At 49.4% G+C, this 22,974-nt stretch overlaps 2 protein-coding genes across 5 annotated transcripts in view; both read right to left on the reverse strand.

Annotated features, from left to right (window-relative positions):
- Positions 1 to 12,749, reverse strand: part of LOC120383897 (butyrophilin subfamily 1 member A1-like) — a 40,924-nt gene extending 28,175 nt beyond the window's left edge. Inside the window, exons 1-3 of one of the 4 annotated variants that reach the window (XM_039502216.1) lie at positions 12,713 to 12,749; positions 5,084 to 5,200; positions 1,323 to 1,670 (exon numbers count right to left, since the gene is read on the reverse strand). In XM_039502216.1, coding sequence (XP_039358150.1) covers positions 1,323 to 1,670; positions 5,084 to 5,189 — 454 coding nt within the window. In that variant the 5' untranslated portion in view covers positions 5,190 to 5,200; positions 12,713 to 12,749. Of the gene's footprint in view, positions 1 to 1,322; positions 1,671 to 5,083; positions 5,201 to 8,861; positions 9,072 to 12,426; positions 12,548 to 12,609; positions 12,623 to 12,712 lie in introns of those variants that run through there. The other 3 variants (XM_039502215.1, XM_039502213.1, XM_039502214.1) reach the window with 3 other exon arrangements.
- Positions 1 to 22,974, reverse strand: part of LOC120383979 (butyrophilin subfamily 1 member A1-like) — a 275,840-nt gene that overhangs the window by 145,202 nt on the left and 107,664 nt on the right. The gene's annotated exons all lie outside the window — the stretch shown is intronic.

The raw sequence follows: 22,974 nt of genomic DNA on the forward strand, positions 1-22,974 counted from the left end.
GTTGATTTACCTTACTCTTCTCATTGGGGGTAGAGTACATGGGTTGACTGGAGAGTGATCTGCGGTCGATTTGGCATGTCTTCACTAGACCCGCTAAATCGACTGCGGGTGCATCGATCTCCACTCTGTCGATCCCGGCTGTAGTGTAGATGTAGCCTTAGATACCTCCACGCAACCTTAACTCTGTATTATCTCATGCACTTCCAGAACGCTGAGTTCAGCAATACTCAGACCTCTAAAACTAGGAAATCCATTGGGAAGGTAAATAACCAACAACAACCTTAACTCTGCCCCTTTGGAGCTGGCAATAACCATTGGGAATTGGTTGCATGCACTAAAGCTGCATCCACTATGCTCGGTGTAGCTGTAATGACCAGTGGAAGGATTATTTGGAGCATATTGGCAGAGCTGTCGCAGTGACATTAGGAGAGGTGCAGGTGTAGCTTGAGGGATCAATCATGCCTCATTTCAGCACTGAGCGGTGCAGACTCTGTCAGTAGCAGGGCTCCTTGCCACGGAGATTGTCAGCAGTCTCGTGTCAGATATGCCAGTGATCACCAGCACTTGGTGAGGGGTAAGTGAAGGCAACATCCCAGAAGAAATCCACACCCACAGGGCAAGGGTGATGAGGCGATAACATTTTGCAAGTTGGGGGTGGTTTATGTGGAGTAGGCTCAGTGTTTGAATGTAGACCAGGTGTTCACTACACCTGGCCTAAATCTCATATCCTCGTTACAGAACTAGCTGCACCTCTGTCCCCTTGCTGGTCTCTCTGACAGCAACTTCAGGTGTTAGGCCTCCTGCCTCTTCCTGTTCTGGGGGTGGGGAATTCCTCAATTATTTCACTCTTAGACCAGGCTCTGTACTACAGGGTCTTGTGTGTCAACCACTGTTACCCTGAAGGGGCCAGACACAAGCCGAGATCAATCCCAGCTGATGGCATCAGTTTGGGGAGGATCAGCCATTGTTTCCCACTGTGTGCACAAAATAATTGTAATAACCACAACATGTTAATGTCACTTGACTGTGTAAGGGTGTTAGTGTGTCTCATTAACGCCTTGCTCCAATGCCCTCAAATTTGGGCCACTAGCCCCACCCCAGAAATCAATGAATCACAGCAATTTTCAAGGCAATCTGAGTATGCATCTGGGTTTTAGAGAACTTATAAAAATGGATATTAAACAGCAAACTAGAATCAACCTTATCCAGAGCAGAGCTGCTGACCCACTATAATGAAAACAATTGTGTAATCTCACAATGAACCTTCTGACTCCACTTATTACCCTGTTGAAGACGTTAAAATGTCAGAACAAATTACTGACCTGCCACCTCCAGTTCCAATAAAGCTTCTTCGTAAGAGTCACTGGACTGAAAAAAACACTTGTACTGTCCATCATCAGAGGGTCGGATATTGCGTATTCTCAGCAAAACACTCCCATTGGTGATGTCGTCTTTCAAGAGCTCAGTTCTTCCTCGATATTCCAGCATCTGCTCTCCATACTGATCCTGCCCATAACGGTACAGGTGAACAACCGGCGAGTACTTCGCTCGGAACCATCTCACCTCCATGTTCTCAGCGCTCATCCTGGGGGAGAGGTGGCAGGGCAGGATGGCCTCCCCACCTAGGGAGGCAGCGATTGGATGGTCAGGTCCAGTCACTGTGAATTGTGCTGTGAAATGTACAATGAAAAAAGGAAATTTAATTGGCATGGAGGCTGGGGGTAGCATTAATTCAGCAGTAAGACACACAGTAAGAGAGCGCCCTGCGTTAGAAGCGAAAGACCATTTAAAGACAAAAGCTTGACGGAGGAAACTTACCATAAACCAATAAAAGATCTGAACACACGTTACACTTATCCCAAAAAATTTTCATCTGACATGTGGGACTCTCTGGTAGGTTCTAAAGTCTTTCCAACCTTTCTCTAAGGGTTTGTCCTCTTGGTTAATAGGTCCTGTCACTTTGCAGCCCAAGATCTCGGGCCTCTGGTCAGTTCAAATCCAGCTTTTATACCAAACATCTTTGTTCTCTTGGGCTTCTGGGACCTGGTCTAACCCAATTTATGCAATTCCCCCTAGGGAGCTGTTACCTGTCCCACAAGTAATTACCCTCCATGGTTGGCAAATTATGAAGGAGATGGGGTAACCCTCCCCCATGGCATAGATTACAATCCCAAGCCCACAAAGATACATATAACACATATAGATACCATTGGTAAAGGGGGTACACAAATAAACAGAACATGCACAAAGTGAATTTGATAGTCCTCAAAATGCCGCATGTGGCTGCAATATCTGTCACAGAGCTCACATATGAGTGTTATATGCTGTCCCTATTATCTCTCAATAAAGCTCTAACTTCTCATGGACACCCTGGGGCTTGGGTCTCTGATACACCAAGGCCTTTTCGTGCTGCTCCAGCCCAGGGGCCTCCTCATCAGCAGGAGGGATGGTGTAAAGGCTTACCAGGTGTAAAGATATGAAAACAGACCATCACTATGGAGGCAGTGGCTTTAAAGGTAAAGTCAGAGGTCAGAAACTTTGCAGAGTTTAGTTTGCGGAGAAACTAAATGGATTCTTTGCTTCAGTCTTCACGGCTGAGGATTTTAGGGAGATTCCCAAACCTGAGCTGGCTTTTGTAGGTAACAAATCTGAGGAACTGTCACAGATTGAAGTGTCACTAGAGGAGGTTTTGGAATTAATTGATAAACTCAACATTAACAAGTCACAGGGACCAGATGGCATTCACCCAAGAGTTCCGAAAGAACTCAAATGTGAAGTTGCGGAACTATTAACTACGGTTTGTAACCTGTCCTTTAAATCGACTTTGGTACCCAATGATTGGAAGTTAGCTCTAGAGGTGATCCCGGCAATTACAGACCGGTAAGTCTAACGTCGGTACCGGGCAAATTAGTTGAAACAATAGTTAAGAATAAAATTGTCAGACACATAGAAAAACATAAACCGTTGAGCAATAGTCAACATGGTTTCTGTAAAGGGAAATTGTGTCTTACTAATCTATTAGAGTTCTTTGAAGGGGTCAACAAACATGTGGACAAGGGGGATCCGGTGGACATAGTGTACTTAGATTTCCAGAAAGCCTTTGACAAGGTCCCTCACCAAAGGCTCTTACGTAAATTAAGCTGTCATGGGATAAAAGGAAAGGTCCTTTCATGGATTGAGAACTGGTTAAAGGACAGGGAACAAAGGGTAGGAATTAATGGTAAATTCTCAGAATGGAGAGGGGTAACTAGTGGTGTTCCCCAAGGGTCAGTCCTAGGACCAATCCTATTCAATTTATTCATAAATGATCTGGAGAAAGGAGTAAACAGTGAGGTGGCAAAGTTTGCAGATGATACTAAACTGCTCAAGATAGTTAAGACCAAAGCAGATTGTGAAGAACTTCAAAAAGATCTCACAAAACTAAGTGATTGGGCAACAAAATGGCAAATGAAATTTAATGTGGATAAATGTAAAGTAATGCACATTGGAAAAAATAACCCCAACTATACATACAATATGATGGGGGCTAATTTAGCTACAACAAGTCAGGAAAAAGATCTTGGAGTCATCATGGATAGTTCTCTGAAGATGTCCACGCAGTGTGCAGAGGCGGTCAAAAAAGCAAACAGGATGTTAGGAATCATTAAAAAGGGGATAGAGAATAAGACTGAGAATATATTATTGCCCACATCTCGAATACTGTGTACAGATGTGGTCTCCTCACCTCAAAAAAGATATTCTAGCACTAGAAAAGGTTCAGAAAAGGGCAACTAAAATGATTAGGGGTTTGGAGAGGGTCTCATATGAGGAAAGATTAAAGGGGCTAGGACTCTTCAGCTTGGAAAAGAGAAGACTAAGGGGGGATATGATAGAGGTATATAAAATCATGAATGATGTTGAGAAAGTGGATAAGGAAAAGTTATTTACTTATTCCCATAATACAAGAACTAGGGGTCACCAAATGAAATTAATAGGCAGCAGGTTTAAAACAAATAAAAGGAAGTTCTTCTTCACGCAGCACACAGTCAACTTGTGGAACTCCTTACCCGAGGATGTTGTGAAGGCTAGGACTATAACAATGTTTAAAAGAGAACTGGATAAATTCATGGTGGCTAAGTCCATAAATGGCTATTAGCTAGGATGGGTAAGAATGGTGTCCCTAGCCTCTGTTCGTCAGAGGATGGAGACGGATGGCAGGGGAGAGATCACTTGATCATTGCCTGTTAGGCTCACTCCCTCTGGGGCACCTGGCATTGGCCACTGTTGGTAGACAGATACTGGGCTGGATGGACCTTTGGTCTGACCCGGTACGGCCGTTCTTATGTTCTTATGTTCTTATAATGGAGAGGGAGAAGGGGGCAGATAGAAAAGTGCAAGAAACAGAGAATCGGTCACCATGGAACTGCACAGGATGTGGGAGTCTCAATGCAGAGACTCAGCATCAGGAGAGACCGAGAGAGAGCTGGTTAAATTAACAGAATGGAAATGACAGCAGGAGGGAACCAAAATACCCAAGTACCTGTGGAGCCAGCCCCAGAGGTGGAGTGGATCACTATCTGGGCTTCACTGAAGGCACAGAATGAAGAAGGCAGCAAATATCCTCACATCCTCACTGTGAGATGAGGTCTAGCTCTGAGCCCTAATCAGATGTGCCTAGTGCAGCATGAATGACTTGTGGGTTGTTACGTCTAAACCGGAGAGTCTAGGATTCAGGACTCCTTCATGGCTGAAGAGTCTGATTTGTGATGTATATGGTCTGTCAGTGTAGTGTATAGGAATTGAGTAGTGTCCTTTTAAATAGTTTGCAAGCCCTGTAGTGACCCTCACTGTGTTCTGTGTTTTAGAAGCTGCCAGAAATCAGCCAGAGCGTAGGATGGATGTAGTATCAAGGCCTGACAAGATGATATATAGATAGTAACCATGGTTACTGGGGATCCAGGTGTACCCTGTGATTTCTCCATGTTGCTGGTTGTGGGCAGGTTAAGCAGATGTGGTTTACAAGACAAGGCAGTGATGCGAGGTGGATGGTGATGACCAGCAATAGCAACAGCAGCCAACCCAGTGAGGAGACCAGAGCTCCTACCTGACGGCAGCCTGTGAACCTGTAGAGCGAGGCAGAGAGCGACGTAGCCGGGCAGAGCGGAGCTCGCTGTGGAGCCGGGGGAGAACGAGGGAATCTTCCCTGTCATCGTAGCTGGGTCTGGGGAACAAGAGAAATAACAAATCAGACAGCGAGTGAGTGTGATGCAGTGACAGTGCCAGGTTGTCTGACTTTCATAGCCCTGGTCCATGGATCAGTTACGTTTACATTAGCCCACTTCCCAATATTTATAGACTAAGGTCAGAGGGAACCATTAGAACATCTAGTCTATATGTGCCACAGGCCAAAGACTCTCACCCATTTACCCCTGTACTGAGCCCAAACTTGTGTTTGACTAAAGCATCTTCCAAAAAGTCAACAAGTCTTTGTCTGAAGAGAGCAAGAGATGGACAATTCACCAGTTCCCTTGGTAGTTTGTTCCAGTGATTAATCACCCTCATGGTTACAATTCTGTGCCTTCTAATTAGAATTTGTCCAGTTTTAACCTGCAGCCATTGGTTCTTGTTATGCCTTTCTCCACTGTATTAAAGAGCCCTTTAGTACCCTGTGTTTTCTCCATGAAGGTGTGACAGGTGGGGAATTTTACTGAAATATTTCTATGAACAATTAGTAGGACTCTGTACAAATCCCCTTGGCATCACTGCTGGTTTGGGGGAAAGAATTGCTTCTCTCGCTGGGACATGGCCGAACAGGCTAGGGTATCTGAGATGTAGGGCCACTCGGACTGTTTGGGCTGGAATCAACCCATATCAATGGAGGATCTTGAAAAGACAATGGGAATCCTCACCGATTAAGCATCAACTCCTAGAGCAAGTTTCTTCCCCCCACCTCTGTACAGGGAAGAGGACCAATAGCCCAGAGCTGGAGCACAAAGGGAGAAGGTGTCCGGCATCTGAGTTAAAAAACTGAGCTGATCGAGACACAGGAACTCACTTGGGTCTGAGACATGTAGCATATAGAATTAACCTGCTTGCTTGCATATATATATCTTTTCTTATAGTTTAAGTATTTCGTTCATTGTAATAGGTTTATAGATTTATATTACAGTAAGTTTTGCTGTAATGCAAAGGGACCTACAGGCCATATCCTGTATGTTAAGCTAAGGCAAAGTTAGCATATTTATATTAAGACCTTTTACCTAGATAAGTATCCACGCATATGTCTAAGACAGATAGACAACGGAAGGATGGTATAAAGGGGTTTCCAAGTTTGTACCCACAGACTTAACAGGTACACCACAAGGAAAGAACTGAAATGACTAAACAACAAAAATAACATATGTGCATATGTACATGTCATCAATACGCACATACATACTAGCCTATGGAGTCAGCATACCCTAACATTTTGTGGATGAAGAATGAAATTTGGGCATAGGAGGAAGGATTTCTGGCGCTTTGACCTATAAAAGAGGTAACCCACCTCGCTAGAGGTTTCTTACTCATTCTTCTTCACTCTACTCTCTCTCTATTTTCTACTCTATTCCTCTTCTACCAATGCTACCTATCTACAACAACTACTACTACTATCAGTAGGATGTACTTGTTCTTCTTAACTTTCTAAGTCTCAAGCTTTGTTTCCTGAAGTTTTTATTCTTAGTTTGTTTATTAGGTTTTGATTTTAAGTTTAAGTTAGTCAAGTAAACCTTAGTTAGCTTTGATAGCTCTTAGCATTAGTTTCTTCTAAGCATTGCATCTCTCACTCAAGAATTAAGAAACCTGAACCACAAGGCTGATCCTGTGTCTCTTACCACCAGGTTATCAAGGAAGGGTGTAAGTATATTAACCAAAGCTTTCTGGCATACCATACCATAATACCATATGTATCTTTTGAATAGCAGTAATGCAATTGTAACTTTGTAACTCTGATTATTTTACCATTTACTTACTATTTCATGGATTTTAATAAAAAGTCTTTACGACTATATCTGTCTCAGTGTAAGCTTCCTGTCATACCCTCGAGGGTCCTTTGTAAATTCTGTGAAGCCTGATTCGGGACAAAAACTTTTATCTTCTAATCAAACAGACTGGCAAGCCTAAAACCCATATTATCCAAATTAATATTATTAGTACACCCGAAATCAGGCAACAGACATGAAACAAGGGACAGGGAGAGTGTGATACAAGCTGGACCCTCCAGCAGCACAGCTCAGCAGAGCCCCAGCTCTGACCCCCTCTCAAACTTTGCTTCTCTATGCTGACCTAAGGTCTTTCAGACTCTATAGGCCAGGTGACTAACACATTGTTAGTTGGTGTGGAAAAGGTGCCTGGTGTCTCTGCAGATACTCACTGAGAACAGTGAGCCCTGAAGGGGTAGAACAAGTCTCCTGTGGGAGTCTGGCTTGGTTAGATTTGCTGCAGGGAGCCATGGAGAAAGCCAGGGATCGCTGGTGCTCCAAGGCCCAGTTTCTGAGTCACTGAAGCCATGGACTTGCCTCTGTGGAATTGTGTGGATCGTGGGGTCCAGCACAATCAAGGGGTCACTCCCAACCAAGGGCTTGGCTGAAGGCCAGGGCACAGACCAGGCCTTGTGAATCCATGACAGAAAGTCACCTCTCACTCTTCTCTTTGCTAAACTGAACAGATCGATCTCCTTCCGTCTCCTTCTGTGAGGTGTTTGCTCCAGCCCCCAAATCACCTTTGTGACCCTTTTCTGCAGTGTCGGTGATATTTTGGGTGCAATCCAGTCCTGTAAGGAGTGTGTCACCCCCCGCCCTGCCCTCCTGAGTGTGGCTGCTCAGAGCCCCTGGAAACCTGCCCTGTCACACAGGCGCCTGCCTGGGAGCAGTTCAGAGCTGAGCTCTCTTGGAAACGTGGCCCTAGGCCCCTATGGCCACCGGCGCCTGCAAGAGGCTGTGAAGGGCAGGGGGCTTCTGACAAGGGCTGACTTCACTCGGGGCTCACACCACATAGCAATGATGGAAGCTCTGGCTGGGTCTGGGCTGTGGCAGGGTGAAGTGGCTGTAACCTGCCTCAGGCCAGGACAGCAGCAGGGTCCAGCACAGCCCGAAGAGCAGCCGCACTGGGGAGAAAGTAGGTGAGTGCAGGGCTGGCAGGTGAGTCACTCACTGAGCACCTGCATTCAGTGGCGGCTGCTGAGAGCCTGCCAGAGAGAGGTAAAGCTCCCCCCTCCCTGCCAGAAACCTCCCTGAGGGAAACAGCAGCCGCCTCCCCTGCCCTCCCTTGGGGTGAGTCTCCCCCGCTCCCCACTACCCCCAGAATGCAAAGGGTCTCGAGGGCACAGACAGGTACAATTTACACTCCGAGGGGGAGATTTTCACAACCACAGGGGAGTTAGGATCAATGGGGCTTGTGCTCCTGAATCCCTTAAGAACTTTAGAAATTCTCCCTCTCCCTTCTTCTGTTGCACCCAATCTAGCCCCAGGTGTTTCCCTCCTATCTTTCACCCTCTCACTCTGGAAGTTCACGGTGGTGAGCTGATGATGAAAACACCTGCACTCTCCCAACAGTGCCCTACAGGAGAATTACAACTGGGGATCGGTTCCTACAGCTGTCAGTAAATGGAGCAGAACAGCAAACAAATGGGAACCTGGCAGTGGAGAAGTGACTGGGCAGGTCTCTGAATCTGTGTGAACATCTCTACAGCCACAGCTGAGTTCCCTGTGGGAAAGTGACACTTTATCCCCCAAATCCCAGGAGCGAGGCCCTTTGATAGCAGCAGCTCCTGACTAATCAGTGCCATGAGCCAGGAAATACCAGGGCAACAATTCGGCTGAGGTTGCAGTGAGTGAACCTCCTACCTGTGGTGTCCTGTGGAGTCGTTTCTGAGCCGTTCCAATCTCCCAGCTTCGCTAGCCCCCAGAGCCACTCTCTCTAGGCAGAGCTCCTGCTCCCAGTGACTGGTTCCTTTTCCCAGGCTGTAACATCCATCCTGCTGGAGGGCTCAGAGAGCCACAGGGATTAACTCCAGCCTGCCCCTGAGCTTTTCATTAAGTTAATACATTTTATATGTAATGGAAGCACCGTTCTCTCTTGGCACATCCACCAGCTTCAAAACCGAAAGAAGGACGGAGGCTGGAATATGACTGTGACTGGCTCCTCCTCAGGATGGTTCTGGCACAAAGTTCAAATTCCTCGGACACACCCACAGTGCTAGTGAGAGGGCAGCTTTGGTGCCAGCAGCCTCAGCTCTTAACTTCAACTGGTGACACAGTCAGTTCTGCAGGCTGTTTTCTTGTGCTCCAGGAGTCACTGTAATTACCTCAGCCCTGTGTAAAGAATGGCACCAAAGTCTGCTTCAGCAGCTGCTAGACTCAGTGGCCAGGTTAATTCACTCTAGTGCCCTGGAATATTCCTCATTCCCAGCCCCACCCTACAAATACATGCAGGACTCGTGGCTGAAAATACTCACTGATGCAAAATTAACCCGTGACTATTTGGGGGACAGGGTTTGTTGCTATACTCTCCAGGTGGCCCAGCCCCACCCTTTGGGCCTCAGCTCCTGCAATGTTGTTCAGACAGCCTGGCTCAGACACTCCTCTCCTGGGCCCCAGCTGCTCTGCTCTTCTCCAAGACACAGGTCCCAGCAAGCCAGGGAAACAAAAACGCAAGATGGTGCCTGGCTGCGTGCAACAAACCTGCTGAATTCTCTGGGATCTTGGAAAAATGTTAAATTCCATCACCAGGGAATGTTGTAATGTTCAGGGTAAAAATGTCCCTGAATTGTGAGCTGAGCTGTGAGAAGTGAGCAAACATTAATAAAATATCACAATAGCCAGTAACAATACATGCTGATAGGAAGAGCTGCAAACAGAGCCGGAGCTACCCCACTGGGGGCGCTAAGCAGGAATAGTGAAGGGGGGGGGGAGGTGGCCCTGCCCCCCCCCAGAGAATTCTAACTGTATTATTTCCACAAATCATGGCCCCCTGAGCTGCTCGGGGCCCTAAGCTACTGCTCAGTCTGCTTATGCCTAGTGCCGGCGCTGGTGGGAGACAGGCCGACTGAATCAATCCCAACAAACAGGCTCCTGGTTTAACTCCAGGACTGTGTTAAGACCATGCCTGGCAAACATGAGAAGTGTGGGATGGGAAATCAATGGACCACAATGGGTGTGTCTGAAATTAGGCCTAGCTGGTGAACATAATACTGAGAGGATGGGCTATTCCACTCACCGCTCTGCCTTGGCGACCTCTAAAAGAGAATCTGGGGGGGAAATTAGCTGCTGGCTGACTGGAAGCCGGGTGAGCCGGAAAGAGCGAGCTTCACCATCATGGCTGCCACCCCCACCATCTTGTGGGACCTCAGAATCCACCATTACATGGTTGGGCCTTCATAGTACTGATCCAGAGGGATGCGCTGACCAGACCGAGCCAGGGAGGGACCCAGGTGGCATCACCACCTCCACCGATTCTGGCTACATCCCACACACCACCTGGGATAAGAGACTTTGTCACATACACACACACCATGTGTTCTTTTCCTTCCCTACCTACCTTTCTCTGTCCTATCCCCCTCTTTTTGTCTTCTGTATATTTTGCAACACTGCTGTAAGCCTGTGGCCAGAAAGAGGCAGCTACAAGCAATGCCCTAAGCAGCCCGATGCTGGTAAAAGTTTGTTCTGTCCTCAGAGTGGCTGATCAGACCGTGTGCTGTGATTCTCCAGCAGTGAGGCTACAAGTCAGAGTCAGACTCACAGACAGAAGGTGCATTTCCTCTCTTTGCTGTTTTTTTCTCTCCCCTCCTGGGCTTGTCTTGTTTGGTCGTCTAGGAAACGGGATTGGACTTTCACAGAAATAATGGCAGCTCCAGCCCATCTCAACTAACTTCTTCCCTTTTACTCAAAAGAACAGCTATTACCTTTTGTAATTTTTCCCTCCTTTGATATTCACCCCTTCCTGTCAGCTTTTGAGAATAGGCCACTTCCACCTTAATTGAATTGGCCTCTTTAGCACTGACCCCACACTTGGTAAGGCAACTCCCATCTTTTCATGTGCTGTAACATGTATACTGCTTACTGTATTTTTCACTCCATGCATCTGGTGTAGTGGGTTTTAGACCACAAAAGCTTATGCCCAAATACATTTATTAGTCTTGAAGATGCCACAAGGACTCCTCGTTGCTTTTGCTGATACAGACTAACATGGCTATCACTCTGAAACCAGCTAAAGACTGACATACATGGGGGTGTTTCCTTCTAAAAATCTCTCTGCAGCTAACGGAAACAAGGCATGTTATTAAAATGAGAGCCTGACTCAATACTTTAGATTTCAAATATTTTAACTGTTTCTCCTTCTTTTCTGTGTCTTTAATAAAAGGTTAAAGGGATGTTTCATGGCATGTTTGCCATGGTACTCAGCAGGCTGAGGTCTCTGAAAACCAAACCCCGAACCTTATTTAAAAGTGTTTAATATTAGAAAGTGACAGGGTCATGTTAACACCTTTGGTTCTTTGGGCTCATTGAGTCCAGCCACATTAATACAACATATAATATACCATACCATCATAAGCTCCATGGGGCCTTGACTCAGATGCCTGGTGCAGTTCTCTCTTTTCAGAGCTGCCGTTTCAGGCTGTCTGCAGACTCAGGCAGTCATTGCCTGTTCTCATTTTCAAAGTTATCTCTGTAACCATAAAGCTAGAAACTTAGGCTGAGGTTTCACAGCCACCTAGGGGATGGTATGATGACATTGCCTACAGTACCATGTGTCCCATCTGTGACTGTAGCAAATATCTCCAATTGCCAGAGATGGGGAATTAGATGGGGAGGGCTCTGAGTTGCTACAGAGAATTCTTTCCCAGGTGTCTGCTTGGTGGGTATTGCTGACATGCTCAGAGTCTAAGTGATCACCATTTTGGGGGTCAGGAAGGAATGTTAGGACAGATTGGCAGAGACCCTGTTTGGTTGATTGGTTGGTTGGGTTTTTTTGTCTTCCTCTGCACATTGGGGCACGGGTCACTTTCTGATTTAAACTAGAGTAAATAGTGGATTCTCTATTGTTTAAAGTCTTTAAGTCATGACTTGAGAACTTCAGTAATTCAGCCAGAGGCTCGGGGTCTATTCAGGAGTGGGTGGGTGAGGTTCTGTGACCTGCAATGTGCAGGAGGTCAGACTAGATGGTCATGATGGTCCCTTCTGCCCTTGAAGTCTATATGAATTGGGTGCCCAATTCCCGTTAATTTCAAATGGGAACTGGGCATCCAAATGTTTTATGGGGTTTTGAAAATCCCCCCTGTGATTTCTGAAGATGCAGATGGAGATTCTGGAGCCCAATATCTGCAGCAAGAGGTGAATTCTGCAGCCTAAGAATTGAGGAATACACTGGGCCCAGCTGTAATAAGGAAAATAACGTTTATTTAACACCCACCTGCCCAGGCTTCCTGCCACATTAGAGACAAAACCCTACAAAGTTCTGGTTGTGAGGAGTGTGACAAGGGCAGGCAGCTGGACAGAAGCTCAGCAGCAGCCCAAGATCAGCAGAGAAAACCCTCTCCACAGTGTCAGTTTCCTTCATAACTTTCCTGGTACAAGTAAAATAAAACAACTTAACAGAGTCTGTGGCCACGTTCACTTCATGCACAGACTGAGACCCCAAGGGCAGGGCCCCCTCTAGAGATCTCAATCAGTCACTCCGTGTCCAGTGGATGTTTCACCTCTGTGCTGAGATGCCAAACAGCATCTGCATCAGTGCCGATTGTGATGGTGGATGAGGTGATGTGGGCTCCAGTTCCCTATGAAATAAACAAAGATCCAACAGCTCACTTCACACAGGTCACTAGACATTGTCCTTGTATCATTGTCCTGTGCTATTACTGACCGACTGTACCAGTGTCCCAGCAGTGAAAATAACAGACCACTGGCCATCACGTACAGCCCCCAGCTAAAACCTCTCCAGCACATCAGTGATCTACAATCTATCCTGGAAAATGATCCCTCACTCTCACAGACCTTGGGAGGCAGGCCAGTCCTCTCTTACAGACAGCTCCCCAACCTGAATCAAATAGTGGCTTTTGTAGTGGCTGGCTCACTACAAAAGCAACTTTCCTCTCTTGGTATTGACAGCTCCGCATCAATTATTGGGAGTGGACGACATCCATCCTGACTGAATTGGTCCTGTCAACACTGGTTCTCCACTTGTGAGGTAACTCCCTTCTCTTCATGTGTCAGTATAATAATGCCTGTATCTGTAATTTTCATTCCACGCATCTGAAGAAGTGGGTTTTTTACCCATGGAAGCTTATGCACAAATAAATCTGTTAGTCTTCAGGGTGCCACCGGACTCCGTGTTTTTTTGTGTGGATACAGACTAACATGGCTACCCCCTGATACTTGATTAAATTTATAGCTTTTTAAATGCCTTTTGAAGATTCTGCAGCTCATACTAGCGCTAGTTGGAGTATAAGGCCTCTGCAGTGTGTATTAGAGAGATTAGAGCTACATTTTTCTCTGAGCAAAGCTTGTACTCCACTATGTGTTCCAGAGAAGTTTACAGCTCCATCAGATACACAAGCAGCCATCTGTTTGGGGTTCAACTGACAAGCATTTAATTCTTCTAAGTTCTGGGTTGTCAGAAATGCAGCCGACATAGATGGCAAGTTAGATGGGCCCGTGGTTCCCATGCTCCACCAATACTTCTGAAGGTGGGCCCAGATCCATCAATGTTTGGGCCCCAGGCCCCATGCTTTGGGGGTCCCTGTGCCATGGGTCAGCAACGTGGGGCGCTCTCACCTCAGGGGCAGCTCCCCCACCTCTCTACAAGCAGCTCCCTCTCCCCCCCCCCCCAGTCCCCGGAGTCACTGTGTGCTGAGGAGAGGCCCCAGCGCTGACTCGACTCACAGCCCATTGGCCGGGGTTCCCGGCCAATGGGATCTGCAGGGCTGATGCCAGAGCTGCCTGGCCATGCCTCCATAGCGGGGAGTGGGAGGCACCAGCTCTCAGCCCCAGGCAGAGAGACAGCAACAGGAGTCTGTCTCTGTCAGACAGACACAGCCGATGAGCCAGGGGTGTTGTGGGGACAGATGGAGTCGTGGGCAGGGGAAAGGAGCAGCGATGGGCACCCCGGGGCTGGCATAAAATACACAGGACAGAGGGGGCTTCCTGAGGGGGCTATAGCAACACCCCCTCCACAGAGTAGACCCAGGCTGTGGCTGGCTCCATCCTTCACTCCCCCCGACACCCCACAGAGACCCACACAACCCTCTGCCTCCCCAAAAGACACCCAACGATCCCTGTGCCCCTGTCACCCCTCTCCAGAGAGCCTCCCTTTGTGCCAAACAACTCCCCTCCCCCACTCCAGAGCTCCCTACAATCTCCCCCTTTGCCTTCCCCCCCAGGCCAGCCCAGCCCAGCCCAGCCCATTCCGTTGGCCGGGAGGCTCCCAGTCTATTGGCCAGCATGGCCAGTGGGAGCTGCACCTGTGGCGGTGCCTGGCTGTGCCTCCACAGTATGAGGAGGGGGAGCCATAGGTGAGCAAGCCCCGGTCATCATCATCAGAGGCCCAGCAATTCTCTGGGTATTTCTAACTCCTGTAAAAAGCCACAAGCAGAATCTTAACCCTAGTAAGGCCCAGGTGAAGGGCAATGGCTTCAGCAGATGTTACTGAGCATGCTCAGTTTGTGTGAGACTGCTGAGTACACCCTAAGTAGCAAATTCCTACGTAGAGCAGTTTCCTACACTATGCTCGTTTCTCCGTGAGAATCCTTTCAGTGAGGCCCATTGGTGCTAACAGCCCATCTGAAGGGACCTCAGTGCCGTGTGTCCGGAGATCTCAGACAGAGCCGTGGAGCTGGGGAGCCGGAGCCTGGAGCTCCTCTCCCTGCTCAATCCCAGAAAGAAGCTTTGAAACAGAAAGTCTGGAAGGTTCCATAAAATTCTACAAAGTTCTAGAACATCCTCGGAGGTTAGTGACAAATGAGCCACAGAAGGAAAACCTGAAACATTTCACTTCAAACATTCAATTTTTCCTTTTATCGCTAACAACAAACACAGCCCCCGAGCCCGGTACCCCCCAGCCTGGCACCCAGGCAGTTGCCTCAGTTACGTGCCCCTAAATCCAGCCCTGGTCCCCATGTCACTTACCGAGGCTGCAGCACCAGTTCCGCACATGGGTCATGGAGCTGGAGGATTTGAGACCCGATCCTTCAGCGTTACTTGTGTGACATTTGTAGCTGAATTGACGGGGCCGAGCCCCCCTGCCTGGGCCTTCCACACGCTTCAAACTGAAAGTACAGAAGTAAGGGGAAGTGAAAGTAACGGTCCGTGTCCCGGGCTGGTTGGGGCGGAGCAAATTCCTGTGAAAGTACCAGCCCCCCCAGGGCCCGGAGCTGGTGGGGAGGGGCCTGGTAGGGGTAGTTTGTTGGGTGAGCCAGTGCAGGGGTGTCAGTGCCCCCCCAAGCTGCTGTTCCTGCCCCCCAGGTATCGCTGGGTTCTCAGTAATTCCCCTACCCAGCACCGCCCGCCACAGCCCTGCCCTGCTGGGGACATAACGCAGCAGCAGCAAAAAAACACCAGCCAGTTCCCACCCCCCCTCCCCGGGGTGGAGACAAAATGAGGAAGGTGTGTGGGGGGGGATGCTGCTGGGGAAGGGAAGCTGAACTCCAGAGTGATTGAGTGGGAAATTCTAACCCTAACCAGATCAGCCACATCATCACCGGTTCATTCACCTGCACGTCCACCAATGTAATATATGCCATCATATGCCAGCAATGCCCCTCTGCTATGTACATCGGCCAAACTGGACAGTCTCTAAGGAAAAGGATAAATGGACACAAATCAGATATTAGGAATGGCAATATACAAAAACCTGTAGGAGAACACTTCAACCTCCCTGGCCACACAATAGCAGATCTTAAGGTGGCCATCCTGCAGCAAAAAAACTTCAGGACCAGACTTCAAAGAGAAACTGCTGAGCTCCAGTTCATCTGCAAATTTGACACCATCAGCTCAGGATTAAACAAAGACTGTGAATGGCTTGCCAATTACAGAACCAGTTTCTCCTCCCTTGGTTTTCACACCTCAACTGCTAGAACAGGGCCTCATCCTCCCTGATTGAACTAACCTCGTTATCTCTAGCTTGCTTCTTGCTTGCATATATAAACCTGCCCCTGGAAATTTCCACCACTTGCATCTGAAGAAGTGGGTATTCACCCACGAAAGCTCATGCTGCAAAATGTCTGTTAGTCTATAAGGTGCCACAGGATTCTTTGTTGCTTTTGAGTGGGAAATGTGGGGGGGAGATCAGAACAGACTGAATGTGATTCAGGCACTGCCCGGCTGTAGCTGGCTCGGCTCCTGTAAGCGCTGAGGGGAGCAGAGCTGGGGGGGTTAGGGAGGGCAGCAGCTCTGGGACTCACAGACCCCCCCACCCACCCCCCGGGAGCAGAGCTGGGACAAGGAGGGGCTGTTGGTGCAGAGTCACTTTCCTGCCCAGCCCCAGCCCTTTCCCCTCCAGAGGTGTCAGGTTTGGATAATTTTTGGTGGTGCTCAGAACGGGTCCAAGTCCCACCCCCCTCCGCCTGCCTAAGGCTCTGGGAGGGAGTTTGGGTGCAGGAGGGGGTTCGGGCTCTGGGAGGGAGTTTGGGTGCAGGCTCTGGGATGGGGCAGGGGGTTGGGGTGCGGGAAGGGTCAGTGGGTCGTCGCTTAATTCGGGCAGCGGCAGCCAGCTCCTGAAAGCGACCCGCACACCCCTCTGGCAGTGGCTCAGTGCTCAGGGTGGGAGCAACATGTGCCCCCCCACCCCTCCGAGGCCACAGGGATGTGCTGGCCACTTCCCAGAGAGGTGCAGAGCAGGCAGGAAGCCACCTTAGGCTGTGTCTACACTGGCACTTTCAGCGCTAAATCTTTAGTTGTTCAGGGGAGTGAAAAAACACACCCCTGAGCGACAAAAGTTTTAGCACTGAAAAGCGCCAGTATAAACAGCACTTTATTGCCAGGTGGTTATTTTTTATCGCCGGGAGAGCTCTGTAACCTGGGCAGTCCCACTGTGCTGCCAGTGGTGGTGGTGGCGGCAGCTGGGGGCCCCCAGGCCCTTTTAAATCACCCGGGGGCAGCAGGAGGGGCTGGGAGGCATGTGGGGGCAGCAGGTGGGGCTGAAGGAGAGACCCAGCCCTGAACATTGGTGGAGCCAAGCCCACGGGCCCTGAATATTCATGGAGCCCGGGCACTACGGGCCCATACAACTCGCCACCCTGCTCCCCTCAGCTGCAGGCTCAGGAGCTGGTGTCGGCAGAGCCTGGGGCTGCCCCACCCAGGGGGTTGTTCCAGCCATGAGAGAAAGTCCCCTCACCCCCCCGACATCGCAGGGAGTTTTAATGGCCAAATCTGAATGTCAGTAAGGTCTCTGGGGGGCTCAGGGCTGGTGCTGAAGGCAGCAGGGTCCATCACCGCTGTAATCAGTAGGAAGCTGGAGAGGAAGAGTCCCTGGGCACTGAGCCCAAGGGCTGGAGTCTTGTGAATCACGTGAGTTCCCCTCCCCCCAGCCCCGCTCCTTCCAAAACAGGGAACAGGAGCAGGCGGGGAGCAGAGCCCAGATCTGGTGTTGTGTCCTTGCTGCTCAGCACAGATGCTCCCAGCCACTGACACCCCCTGAAAGTCCCCCATCTCCCCAGCCACTTCCCCAGCAGCCCTTAGTCACAGCTATAGGTGCCAACTTTCTCTGGTGCCAGTGGGTGCCCACGCCCCCACTCACCCCACGGCCCTGCCCTAACTCCACCCTTTCCCCACCCCTGGACCCGCCCCCATTCCAACCCCATCCCCAAAGTCCCTGCCCTAACTCCACCCCCTTCCTGCCCCGATTGGTTCCCATCCCCAAATCCCCACCATGCCACATTCCCCCTCCTGCCCCGTGAATCAGTTGATTCGCGGTGCAAGCACTGGGAGGGAGAGGGGAGAAGCCGGATGCTGCAGCATGTTCACGGAGGTGGTGGAGGTAAGCTGGAGTGGGGGGCAAGGGGAGCTGCCGGTGGGTGCTCAGCATCCACCATTTTTTTTCTGTGGGTGCTCCAGCACCTATGGTCACAGCAGCACCCCCTGAGACCAACGTGATGTGTGAAATGGGAGGGTTTGTAGGATCAGGCCCTTGTCACCTCTCATATATTATTGCTCCATATTTCATACAGGGGGAGGCAGGATTCATGAAAGGGGGTCTGAGCCAGGGAGGAGGGGGGAACACCAGCACTGGAGCCCAGGTGGAGAAGGGGCTGAGCTCCAGGCAGGTGAAGCTGGTCAGCCTGTCAGGAACTGCTTCCCATCAGATTCTGCTACTAGTAGCTAAAACCTAAACTCTAGTCACATGCATTACTGCCACCCACATGCCTATTTCCTGCCCAATCCAAATGCAAGACCTGTTAGTAATGGGAGACTTTAGCTACCCAGATACCTGTTGGAAAAGCAACACAGCAAAACACAAAAGGTTCTAGTAAGTTTTTGAAATGGATCAGGGACAACCTTTTGTTTCAGAAGGTGGATGAAGTAACCAGGGGAAAAGTAATTTTTAGACATGATTCTGACTAATGGGTGGAAGGAATTGATTGTGAATCTGAAGGTTGAAGCCAGGGCCGGCTCTGGCTTTTTTGCCGCCCCCCCCCCCCCCCCAAAAAAGGCAGGGCCACCAGAGCAGCAAAGCAGAGGAGAAAAAAAAAACAGCGCAGCTGGAGCAGCAAAGCGGGGGGGAGTGGGGGGACACAGCACGGCTGGAGCAGCAAAGCGGGGTGGGGAGAAATAATGGCACGGCTGGCAAAGCAGGGTAAAACAAAAGAAAAAACCCCTACTGGGCGGCTGGAGCCAGGGGACTCCCTGTGCTGCAGAGAGTGCACCCAGTCTAATGGGGGTGAAGGGGGAGATGGGAGATCCCAAAATTATTCTGAACATTTCTGCAGGGACTCTGACCCAAGCTACTGTGTAATTAGTTTTAATTGGCTTGCAACCTTAGGTTAAAATGTAACTGGATCCCAACAAAAGCTCTGCTCTGGACGGCGGACGCGGGCTGCCCTGCTGAGTTTGCTGCAGGGTGCTCCCCTCCTTTGCCCCCTACAGGGTGGCTGGGAGGGGAGTAGTCATGCTGCCCTAGGTTTGGGCGGAATGCTGCCCTGTAGAATCTGCAGCTCCAAGCACAAGCTTGCTCAGCTGGTGCCTGGAGCCAGCCCTGGTGGAAGCCAATTTGGGTGAAAGTGACCATGAAATGATAGATTTCATGATTCTATGGAAAGGAAGGAGTGAGAGCAGCAGAACAAGGAAAATGGACTTCAACAAACTCAGAGAACCAGAGGCTAAGGCCACATGGGAAGAAAATCTACAGGAAAAAGGTTCAGGAGAGCTGGCAGTTTGTTACTAAAGGAGCAACAGCAAGCTGTCCTGATGACGAGGAAAGATCGGAAGAACAGTAAGAGGCCAATATGGCTCCATCAGGAGCTTTTTAATGACCTGAAAACCAAAAGGGAATCCTACACAAAGTGGAAACATGGACAAGTTGCTAAGAACAAGCACAGGAGACCAGCAGAAGCACATAGGGACAAAATGAGAGGCCAAGTCAGAAAATTAGCTAAGCACAAAAAAGCAATAAGAAGAGATTCTATAAATATGTTATGAGCAAGACAAAGATGAAGGAAAGTGCAGGCCCCCTAGTTAGCAAGGAAGGAAGCTAATAACTGACAACCTCAAGAAGGCTGAGTGTCAGGAATCAAGGCCTGCAGCAGAGCCAGTCTCTGGGGATCCTAATGTGTGCAGCTGGCCTGTACTAGGCTGTTTGGCTACAGCATCTGATTGGTCAGCAGAGCAGCTCTTAAACCCAGCAGCAAGCTGCTGCTCAGACTATTGCTCATAGCTATGATAAGGTCTGCACCTGCCCTGTTCCAGTGCTGTGCTGTCTATCTTGGCCCCAGCCTTGTCCCTGATTTGTCTCATTCTGGTTAATCCAATTCTGATTCTTTACTCAGATTCCTGACTTCTGACATCAGCTCTGACCCCTGGCTACTGACTCCTGACTCACTAGGCATGATCACCATGTCCCAGTCACTGACACTGAGGTGTTTAATGCCTATTTTGCTTCAGTCTTCACTAAAAAGGTTAATTGTGACCAGATACTCAACACAATTAATATTAACTGCAAGGGGGGAGGAATGCCAGCCAAAATAGAGGAAAGAACAGGTTAAAGAATATTTAGAGAAGATAGATCTATTCAAGTTGGTGGTGCCTGATGAAATTCACCTGAGAGCACTTAAGGAACTGGCTGAAGCCATCTCAGAGCTATTAATGATTATCTTTGAGAACTCCTGGAAGAGGGATGAGGACCCAGGACAGGAGAAGGGCACATTGTACCTATCTTAAAAAAGTGGAACAAAGAAGACCCACTCAAGCATTCTCCTCTGAAGGGTGAGAGACCTCAGTTCAAATCCTTTCTCTCCCTCAGAGGGAGCAGAAGTGAACCTGGGTCCCTTCACATTGCAGGTGAGTGCACTAATCACTGGGCTGAAAGCAATGAGAGGCAGACACCTCCTTCTCTGGCCAAATTCTGACTGGGACCTGAACTGAGGGTCTGCCTCTGAGCAGACCTGCTGAATTGGGCCCAGAAGGTAAGATAAGCAGAGGGGCACCTATTTTTCCCCCGGGTTCTTGATTCGTGCTAGGGATTGGGCAGGAGATAAGTTCCTAGTGGGTGGCAGCAGTGGCTTAAAATGGTTTAAGATAAAAGGGGGAAAAAATAGAGGCTATGTCATGACAGGGGGTCCACTATAGACCACCAAATCAGGAGGAGGAGGTAGGTGTGGCATTTCTAGAACAAATAACAGAAATATCCAGATTGAGGGAGCCCCACATCAGCCACCCAGAGCCCAACAGTTCCAGCCCTCACCTGAGGAGGAGGAGGAGACCCACATTCCAATTCCTGCCCCACATCAGACAAGGGGATTGAACCTGGGGTACCTTGCTGAGGACCCAGCCACTGGGCTAAAGGCTAGAAGGAAAGCAGTAGCACCTTTTTCTGTTCATTGAAACTATTCAGCAAACTTGACATGGATTCATTAATAATTTAAATCAACCTGAAATATAATTTTTTGGCAAAAACTATTTCTCCAAAATATTTTGCCCAACTCCACTTCAAACCTGTTTGAGCATCTTAGGAGCCCAAATCCCAGTGATTTTTCAGTGAGTGACTGTAAAATTCCCAGAAATGCACAGGTGGAGGGGCCTAGGCTCCATGGCCCAGCTCGGGGTTCCAGTTTGGCCTGGGGGTGGGATCTCAGGGGGAGGGGCCAGGGCCTTGTGGCTCTCCACTTTTAGGCAGAGTTGGTCGCCCCTGCTCATCATGTGTCTCCAGCTAATGACTGTGCCAGCTACCTCCCTCACTCTCATTAACCAGCCCTGGGTCAGAGATGGGAACTTTCACACCAAGGCTCTGGAGACACTTTGTATGTCTCTACACAGCCCACAGCAGCAAGTCTCAGAACCAGGTCAACAGGGGCTGTCAACCTGGCTCTAAAAATAGTCATGTAGGTGTTCAGTGCCCGACCTCCAGCCTGAGCCCGGAGCCTGGGGAGCAGGGGGGGATTCCCCAGACACAATGTCTACACAGCAGTTTCTAATGCTATGGCACAAACCTCATGAGCCCATGTCTGGTGCCCTGGCTCTGGGACTCGCTGCTGTGGGCCGTGTAGACAAAACCTTCATGCTTAAAACATGAGACTTTTCGCAAAGCCAGAAACTCAATTTTCTCCCCGTGCCCTGCCAGATTGGCCACAAATGTCCAGAGTAGAGCTACCAATTAATTGCAGTTAATTCCTGCGATTTACTGAAAACAAAATTAACTCAATTTTTTTAACGAGTTAATTGCATATTTCTGGGCAGGTTGGGAGGCTGAAGAAGCCCCAACCTGCAACTCCGTAGGCAGCAGGACAGCTGAAGCCCTGAGCAGAGCTGCTGAGGTGCGTGTGGGCGGGGTGGGGTTTGAAGCCTCAGCTCACAGCTCTGCAGGCACCCCATGCCCCGCACCCTGAGGGAGGCTGAAGCTCTGAGCCCCCAGCCCTGAGGTTGTATGTGAAAATATAGACCCCTCCACCCACAAAATGTAAATAAATGGTATTCTAATACTGTTTAATAGTGTGATTAAAACTGCAATGAATCATGGTTAATTTTTTAAATTGCTTGATAGCCTAGTCCAGAGTTTTCTCCCCAAGCTGGAGAGCACTAAAGGGCCATTGTAGGGAGGAAGCAGTTTAATGTCACACAGAGATGGGGGATGATCAGGGTTAACATGGGAAGTGACTCCAGAGCTAAAGCCAGGATACACAACCAATCTCCATAATAACAACTCCCTGTGATGGAGTGGGAATTGTCGCAATATTTTTTTAATACTGTATGTGCCTCAGTTTCCCCTATATAGGGAAGGGTTAAAAAGGTGGTGGGGAAAAGGGTATTTTCTTTGCAGGAGAATCCAGCTGGGGCTGACATCTCCCTGACTGGGGCCTGGGCCCAGAGAATGGCCCAGAGATTTGTTACCTGGCAACTGACAGCCAGGGCCGGCTTTAGGCCAATTCAACCAATTCCCCTGAATCGGGCCCCACCTCTAAGAGGGCCCCGTGCCCAAGCCCCAGTTCGGCGTATGGGCAAGAGCCGGTACACTGTACCAGGGTGGCCTGGCTTCCCCAGGGGGCAATTTAAAGGGCCTGGGGCTCCCAGCAGGGGCTGGAGCCCCAGACCCTTTAAATTGCCACTAGAACCCCACTGCTGGAGCCCTGGGGCAGGGCTGTGGGGCTCTGGGGGCTATTTAAAAAGTCTGGGGCTCCTGTTGCTTCTACTGCCCCGGCCCTTTAAATAGCCGCTGGAACCCCACTGCTTTGCCAGGGCTACCGCGGCTATTTAAAGGGCTGGGGAGGTAGGGGCAGGGGAGCCCCGGGCCCTTTAAATAGCCCCCAGAGCCCTGGGG

Source organism: Mauremys reevesii, linkage group 15 (genome assembly GCF_016161935.1).
Source record: "Mauremys reevesii isolate NIE-2019 linkage group 15, ASM1616193v1, whole genome shotgun sequence".
NCBI classification, from domain to species: Eukaryota; Metazoa; Chordata; order Testudines; family Geoemydidae; genus Mauremys; species Mauremys reevesii.